Here is a 9,134-nt window from a genome sequence, read left to right on the forward strand (position 1 = left end):
AAATAATATACATTTTCTCATCTTTACAGATGTGACTCTTGTTACTTTTCATTACTTAAAGAAGAAGTTCTGTTTACCCCACTTGGCTTAACACCAAATTATTGCTGAGATCAACAACACTGTTATTATACACATCATTCTTGAATGTTAAGTCTGAATGTGTAGCGGTTGTGTACTGTCTTCTGCGTTGTGTGATACACCAAATCCAGACCGCTCGTCCTTTGGCTCCAACCAGCCATTTATTCACAGATTTACAGGATACTGGTAAAAGACACTGATGTTAGGTCTCACAGCCATCACCACAATAATAAGCTCTGGGAATTACTAAAACGAAGAAGTTATTCAGCTAACTGTTAGCATTGACACCACGGGGATGACTGGTAATTACAATCCAGCTAGCAGTTACCGGTAATGTGGTGTGCTATTTTCCATAAACAAGCCACTACTGTCACAGAAGCATTTTGCAGGAAAAAAACAAAAGGACATCTTTATATATTTACAAAGATAGACACACACACACACAGATTCTTCTTCTCTTCTCTGTTACAGCTCAACACATACAGTCCAAACTTTTAAAGCTGGAGGGCTTCGTCCATCATAAGTGCACTATATAAAAGCACTATATCTTACCCAGTGCACCACCTGCACAAGCCAGAAATGTACCACTAAAATAATCTTATTCACCATTTCACACAGAGCTTAATATTGATCGACCTCCCACAGAGACGGGACACAGCAAACTGGCAAAGTAACACGGGGTGCACCCCTCAAGTCTGCAGGGGGCCAGCAGAGGGCACCAACATTGCATCTAGTGGGGAAATTAATACATTATAAATAAGGCAAGTAATTGTATTATGAAAAGAGATGGCAAGTGGAATCATTAACTCTGCTACAAATGCACAGCAGTGAAGTCTTTTTCTTCCAACAGATTTCCTTTAGGTGATGACAACAGGCTGTAATTCAGTAGTAGATTTTCTACATTCACCAATATTTAATGGTGAGAGTAGCTGAAATACAAAACCTAACAGGGTGTAACTAGTAAAAATTAAGCTGCATGTGTGGAACGCCATATTTATTCAAATCATCCGTTACTTGTTAGAGCACACAGAGCATGATCATGATGTCACCCTTTTTATTTAGTTCTTAGTGCCATAATTCGGTGAATATGAGGAAAAATGACTTTTTTTTTTTTTTTTTAAGAAAATCCCTTTTTTTCCCTCTTTATTATGTTTATTATCTTTTTTTGGCTTTAAAGTCTCAGGTGTTTGAGTCATAAGATACCCACCTTTTAAAGGAATGCCTGAAACAACAAAATGCACCACACATTGTTAAGCAGAATGAATCCATTTGATTATTTTCAATCTCCTCTTTCCACTCTTTGCAGCTTTTTCTGGCGCTGCTCCTTACATCTTAACCAAAGTGTTTGTCTTTTACTGTAATTCCAAAGTTCTGAGTTCTCCAAACTGGAAATGAATGAGTGGTGCCAGCAGAAGGAAGACCTTATCCGGTGCCATTCATCTGATTGTGAATAAGAAGACTGCATGAACAACATCCTGAGTCGACCATTTCCAGTTCAGCTTCCTCTGATGGAAGGACAGATCAGCTCTTTCAAACGTTTATTAATCTATGTTCTTAGCATTCAGAGGTTCTCTGTCTTACCTTTTACTTCATTACAGTTGTTGATTAGCAGGTGATTAATTGAGCAGTTCCATTTCCTGGAACAGATGTTTACTGTTTCTAAAAACTATGTACTAGGCATACAGACTCTTTAATGTGTCTATTAGGTCATCTAGGTTTAACAAACGGTATTGCATGTCCTTTTGTTTTTGTCTGAAAGACTCTTCTGAAATGTTGTTGTAGCACAACACTTGTACATGACTTTTATTCTAAACGACAGATATGGTAGTTGTATGTAAAAGTGCTTTGTGTTCCTTTGCTTCCATTGACTACACTTATCATCCACATAGCCTTGTAATTAATGTACAAATCCTGGCAAAGTCTTGTGTCATTACAGAACTGTACATGTTGCTATTGTTAATATTTATACACACTATGAACCATTAAAAAAAGCATCAACACATTAATGGCTGAACTTCAGAAATACTTTTACTGCACATTGAAAGTTCCATTTTCCAAAACAAATTAACTACAAATGCCTAAAAAAACAAACAAAAATAATAATATAAACATTTAACAAAACAGTTTGATTTATAAAATCAATCAGATTGGCCACCTGATCTCTGGATTTGACCATGAAAACTAATAAGAAAAAAATCCTGAGCTGTAGGAATGCAGTATTTCGTGATCTGTGATCACTTCTTTTCCAATTCCAGTCTATGGGAGCCAGGGCTTTATGGAGCCAGCAGCTAGTGGACGTGGTGATATTGCAGGTTTTTGACACTTCCGGGTTGGCTTCATTTTTCAGGGCCGGTTGTTAGGTCCATCTTTTATACAGTCTATGATATAAATATACGCTTCACAGGCATAAAAACTCACGGCGGGGCTCGTGCACAACATAAAAGAAAAAAACAGAACAAAAACGACAACAGACAAAAGTTTAATACATAAATTAAAACCATACAAATGCATTAGCACGACAATCAATTCCACCGGAAGTGCATTCACAACTTTAGTTTGTAATTTCCTGTCCTGACAGTGGAAGGTCCTCGCAGGAGAGGCTAAGCGGGAACTGACAGTGGTGGTCTGCAGCCACAGGTGCTCTCTGGGGGGTTTTGGAGCCAGCAACTAGCGGACGTAGTGATCCTGCAGGTTTTTGACACTTCCGGGTTGGCTTCACGTTGTTAAGTCCATCTTTTATACAGTTTGTTCGTATCTGTTGAACAGGCAGCGGTCCAGGGATAGGTCATGGTTGGCCATTTAATTTCCTGCAGGTAAACACTCCTCCAGCATGTCTTCCACTGCTCCCGGCCACCGTCACTCTGAGCGGTAAGTAACTTAGTGCTCCAGCGACAGCCTCTCCTTCAGCCAGCATGGATGAAAACACGTTAAAGCAGTTGGTGAAGTTCACCCAGGAGGGACAGCTGGAGTCTCTGGAGAAGCAGATCGCATCGGGCGGCTCAGAGGCGGTGCAGGCGGTCAGCAGCAGACACTGGGGCCGCTCGGGAGACACCCTGCTGCACTACGCTGCCAGACACGGACACCTGGACATCGTGGAGTACCTGATCCAGCGGCTGGACATGGACGTGGAGGTGTACAACAACGACTACAAGAGGCCGCTGCACGAAGCTGCCTCCATGAGCCACGAGGACTGTGTTAGCTTCCTGCTGCAGCGAGGAGCAGCGGTGGACAGTCTGAAGAAGGCGGACTGGTGAGAAAGACCATTTCAAAACGACCTGGTCATCATCTGTGCTGTTGGCTATATGGAGATGTGTCGCCAGGGGGCCCCAGGTCCCTTCGATAGCTCAGTTGGTAGAGCGGAGGACTGTAGTGGCTTCAGCTGGAATCCTTAGGTCGCTGGTTCGAATCCGGCTCGAAGGAGACACCTTTTATATAACGAGTGTACAGGTGTTGTCCCGGAAAAAGACCCCCACCTCCTCAAGGAGCTCAGTGAGAGCCATTCACCTGTAGATGAAAATAAAACAAGTCTAACAGTAATATTTAATATCTGTCTGTACATGGTCATGTGGAAATAATAAGAACAACAAGGACAGTTTTGATCTGAGCTTACTGTGAAAAGTTAAATATGCACCCCTCCAGATTTACTGGGGGGTGCATATTCTGGCAATGGGGTCTGCCAGAATATGCACCTCCCAGTAAATCTGTCCCTGTTGGTCCCAGCATTTTTAACTTTTCAGATTATGCTCAGACCATGATCATCAATAAATGTTGTGAATTTGGTGGCTTTAGTCCTCTGGGGTCAGAAATAGAGAGGGGTGCATATTCCGGCAGACCCCATTGCCAGAATATGCACCCCCCAATAAATCTGGAGGGGTGCATCTTTAACTTTTCACAGTAAGCTCATATCAAATCTATCCCTGTTGTTCTTATTATTTCCACATGACCATGTACAGACAGATATTAACTATTACTGTTAGACTTTTTTTTTTTTCATCTACAGGTGAATGACTCTCACTGCGCTCCTTCTGGCCTCCAGGACATCATGTGGACGGTTCATAGTCAGCTGTTTTATTTATTTTTTTGTATTTGAATGTAAGGAAGCCCAGAGCAGTCATGATTATTTTAATGCTAATTTTTCGTGTTGATTTATTAAATCATCTCATTTGTAACAAAGCTCAGTGATAAAGGGTTAATTTCTTTGTTATCACAACAAATCAACCTTAGATTCAGATTTTTTATTTTTTATTTGTTTTAATCACAGATGACGGGTGTCAGAGAGTGATTGGCTCCTATTGTGAACCAGAAACAGACATTTTATTTTATTTATTTTTTTCAATGACAACTGATACAGTCTCTGTTTTAGCTCCATATAAGATAAGATAAGATAACACTTTATTGATCCCCATTGGGGAAATTCAGGTTATATAGGCAGTGACTCTGAGAAACTGATCTTTTGCTTTCTGGAAATAACAAGATAAATCTACTTCTTATCACGAGAATACAAACTTAGTGTTTTTTGTGATACTGAAATAACGAACTTAATTAAAACAACATTTACAAGCGCAATCATTCTGGACTTCCATGTTAATGCTCAGTAGTGCAGGTATGTTTCTCTTGCATATGAGCAATAAAAGCCAGTACCATGTTTAAGGAGTTCATAATTCAAAAACGTTGAAAGTTTGACCAGTTGAAAGGCATGGAAAAATGTGCAATTTACAGTTTATTGGATTTTGTAAAAAGTTACTTAACTTAATATTTAACGGTAAAACTTTCTGGCATTTATTTTTGTTTTTTTTAAACCTACTTCTCTAAAATAGAATCTATATACTGTATATCAGTGTCTTTACAAATTACTGCAGAACATGTTGTAGGTAAGCCTGTGAGCTTATGATGCGACCACCTGCTTTGTTAGATTTCAGACGACGTGCCTGTGCTCTTCCAGGACTCCTCTGATGATGGCCTGCACTCGGAGGAACCTCGGTGTGATCCAGGAGCTTCTGAGCCACGGCGCTGACCCTGCGCTGAGAAACAAGGACGGCTGGAACTCTTTCCACATCGCCTGCAGAGAGGGCGATCCTCTGGTTGTACAGCACCTGCTTCATGCTGTGCCGGACATCTGGAGGACGGAGAGCAAGACGCGCCGGACGCCGCTGCACACTGCAGGTGAAGCATCCTCACATCCCCACATCCAGGATAGGCTATGACATGTGGTTGTAAACAGTTAGCTGATTTGCAAGTTTTACATTAACTACCAAGTTGTGACTAATACTTTCTCTGTTCATTATCCAGCAATGCATGGCTGTGAGGAGGTTGTTGGAATCCTGCTGGACAGGTGGGTTAAACTTTTGGATGAGGACTACGTCATAGGCAAAGCAACATTTGTCAAATTTTCCAGTCAGCCCTGGATGTTCTGTGTGACCTTTGGCATTTGCATTCCCAGACCTTTTTCACAGAATTGCTGCTCAAAATACCATAAAATCACATATACAGCTGATAAGACACACAAGACCCAGAGGTTGCTGGTTTGATTGCCAAATTGCCAGTATACAAGTGGCTGGTGGTAAATGAACACACAGCACATACTCCACTGAAAGATTTCCACACTCACGCCTATTTGACCTGTTTGGACCAAAAACAGCTCCATACTTGATGAATTGCAGGGACGACTTTGTCTGACTCACCATCACTGGTCCTCTTCCAGATGTGGCTACACCCCAGACGGCACCGACAGCTGTGGAGTCACTCCTTTCATGGATGCTGTCCGGAATGGACACATTTCTGTGGCCAGGCTGCTTCTGGAGAAGCACCAGGTAGAGTATAATGTGTCAGCGTTGGTACAGACATTTCTGTGCATTCTCTAAACCTCACCGGTGTGTTGCAGGCGTCTCCGACAGCATCTGACATACTCGGGGCTCAGCCGCTGCACCAGGTCTCTGTCACCGGTCAGGACGAGGCTCTGCGGTTCCTGGTGCAGGAGCTTCACGTAGACCTAAACCAGAGGGCGACTGGCATCCAGCTCACTGCCCTGCATTATGCTGCAAAGGTTTGATCAGTTACTCCCAGTCAGGAGTACTTATACTGTAGAACTGAACTGGACTTTGTGTGGGAGACTGTGGACAGAATATGGAGTAGATCATCTAATCTGAAACATAGAAGTTATAATAAAAACATATAGACAGCTGTGACACCTGAAAACCACGTGTTGAGAATGTATAGGAATGAGTTAGTGAGCAAACAGAAAGGTTACCTAAAAGTAAAAGTCATTAATAGCCTAATGGAAGTTCAAATAATGGATAAAATGGGTAAACGTGAAGGTTAAATGATTAAAAGGGTGAGTTAATGTTATGAATAAACAATAAAAACTGTTAGTAAGCTGAAAATGATGAATACATTGTTACAATGGTTAACTAAAACTGAGAACTAAATTCTGAATGTGTGAGCTAAAAGTATGGGATAAACGGCTGACATTGTTAGTGAGCATAGTGGCTACCTGTGAAGTTGTGAAATAGCTAAAACCATATATATATATATATATGGCTAAAACAACTGGATAAATGTTAACATGTTTGCTATAGTTAGATTCAATTAATGGATGTAGTTATGATTCCAGGTGCAATTAATGGAACAAAGTAAAATCACAAGTAATAAATTATTAAACCAGCTAAAAGAATGGTTGATAGTTAAAATATTTAGCTAAAAATAATGAAAACAAAAATAATACTGAACTTTTAAGCCAAAGATCATGGATAAACCACTGACATTTTTTAGCAAATGAAGGTTTTAAATTGCTATCTAATAATGATGAATAAGTAGTTGATGTTGTTAGATAAAAGAACGAATAAGTCAATAAATAAATAATGAAAGAATAAATTGTGAAATAGCTCAAAACTGCTGGTTAAATCATTGAAATTGTAGCTTAGATTAAAGGATAAATGGTGAAATAGCTAAAAGTATTAGAGGTTGAAAGGGCTAGCTAAAGGAATTTTGAAAATGGATGGAATGTTTTGCTAACTAATGGCTAAATGGTAAAAACAGATGTAACGATGTGATGGACTAGAGGCCGACTCTGTAGTGCTGACTGATGACGTGCTTAGGGTCACATGCCGACCTGTAGAGGTAGACACGGACAAAATAGTTGGTAGCCCTCAGTTAATGAAAGAAAAACTCACAATGGTCACAGAAATAACTTGAATCTGACAAAAGTAATAATAAATAAAAATTCTATGAAAATGAACCAATGAAAATCAGACATTGCTTTTGAACCGTGGTTCAACAGAATTATTTAAAAAAATAAACTCATGAAACAGGCCTGGACTAAAATGATGGTACCCCTGGAAAAGACTGAAAATAATGTGACTATAGGGACATGTTCAATCAAGGTGTGTCCTCTAATTAGCATCACAGGTGTCTACAAACCTGTCATCAGTCAGTTGGTCTATTTATAGGGTTACAAGTTGTCACTGTGCTGTTTGGTGACATGGTGTGGACCACACTAAACATGGACCAGAGGAAGCGAAGGAGAGAGTTGTCTCAGGAGATTAGAAAGAAAATGATAGAGCAGCATGTTAAAGGTAAAGACTATAAGACCATCTCCAAGCAGCTTGATGTTCCTGTGACTACAGCTGCACATATTATTCAGACATTTAAGATCCATGGGACTGTAGCCGACCTCCCTGGACGTGGCTGCAGGAGGAAAACTGATGACAAATGAAAAAGACGGATAATATGAATGGTAACAAAAGAGCCCAGAACAACCTGTAAAGACATTAAAGGTGAACTCCAAGGTCAAGGTCCATCAGTGTCAGATGGTACCATCCGTCATTGTTTGAGCCAAAGTGGACTTCATGGGAGACGACCAAGGAGGACACCATTGTTGAAAACAAATCATATAAAAGCCAGACTGGAATTTGCCAAACTGCATGTTGACAAGCCACAAAGCTTCTGGGAGAACGTCCTCTGGACAGACGAGACCAAACTGGAACGTTTTGGCACATCAGCTCCATGTTCACAGACGCAAACATGAAGCATATGAAGAAAAGAACACTGTCCCTACTGTGGAACATGGAGGAGGCTCTGTTATGTTCTGGGGCTGCTTTGCTGCATCTGGCTCAGGGTGTCTTGAATCTGTGCAGGGTCCAATGAAATCTCAAGACTATCAAGGTACTCTAGAGAGAAATGTGCTGCCCAGTGTCAGAGGGTCTTGTAACAGGATAATGACCCAAAACAAACACAGTTAGAAACACCCAAGAATGGCTCAGAGGAAAACACTGGACTGTTCTGAAGTGGCCTTCTATGAGCCCTGATCTAAATCCTATTGAACATCTGTGGAAGGAGCTGAAACATGGCGTCTGGAGAAGGCAGCCTTCAGACCTGAGACACCTGGAGTAGTCTGCTCATGAGGAGTGGACCAGAACACCTGCTGAGAGGAGCACAAGTCTCACTGACAGCTGGAGAAATGGTTTGACTGCAGTGATTGCCTCAAAAGGTTGTGCAACAAAATATTAACTTAAGGGTACTATCATTTTGTCCAGGCCTGTTTGATGAGTTTATTTTTTTAAATCATTCTGTTGAACCACGGTTCAAAAGCAACGTCTGATTTTCATTGGTTAATTTTCATAGAATTTTTATTTATTATTACTTTTGTCAGATTCAAGTTATTTCTCTGACCCTTGTGGGTTTTTCTTTCATTAACTGAGGGGTGCCAACTATTTTGTCCACGTGTGTACGTCTGACAAAACCGAATCCCTGGTTAACCCCAGATGTTTGACAAAATAGTCCTTTAACATATGAATACGTCCTCATTGGTTTTATATATTCATATTAATAAGTGAGAAAGTAATTACACATTAGAAGTTGTTAAGCTTTACCAGCACGGCTTGTGTCTGCCTCTTGAATAAGGACACGATCATGTTCTAGCTGAGGTTGTTACACTTGATTAAGTCTGACAATATTGACATCATTCTTCTGTGTGCCACTGGTTATTTATTTATTTATTTTGCGCTAAGAGACCTACGGTGAGTTATTAATATTGTTTTAATTGATTTGTAAGCTGATGT

General features: G+C 40.5%; 1 protein-coding gene and 1 non-coding gene across 2 annotated transcripts in view; both read left to right on the top strand.

Annotated features, from left to right (window-relative positions):
* The first annotated feature begins 2,923 nt into the window (after positions 1-2,923).
* Positions 2,924-9,134, top strand: part of ankrd16 (ankyrin repeat domain 16) — a 10,070-nt gene continuing 3,859 nt past the window's right edge. The window contains exons 1-5 of the mRNA XM_008289894.1: positions 2,924-3,328; positions 5,021-5,241; positions 5,368-5,410; positions 5,780-5,888; positions 5,960-6,121. Coding sequence (XP_008288116.1) covers positions 2,991-3,328; positions 5,021-5,241; positions 5,368-5,410; positions 5,780-5,888; positions 5,960-6,121 — 873 coding nt within the window. The 5' untranslated portion in view covers positions 2,924-2,990. The remainder of the gene's footprint in view (positions 3,329-5,020; positions 5,242-5,367; positions 5,411-5,779; positions 5,889-5,959; positions 6,122-9,134) is intronic.
* On the top strand, positions 3,412-3,498 carry trnay-gua (transfer RNA tyrosine (anticodon GUA)). The gene is given in 2 exon segments: positions 3,412-3,448; positions 3,463-3,498. It is a non-coding gene; the product is annotated as a tRNA-Tyr (tRNA).

This window comes from Stegastes partitus, unplaced genomic scaffold, assembly GCF_000690725.1.
Source record: "Stegastes partitus isolate 25-593 unplaced genomic scaffold, Stegastes_partitus-1.0.2 Scaffold644, whole genome shotgun sequence".
NCBI classification, from domain to species: domain Eukaryota; kingdom Metazoa; phylum Chordata; class Actinopteri; family Pomacentridae; genus Stegastes; species Stegastes partitus.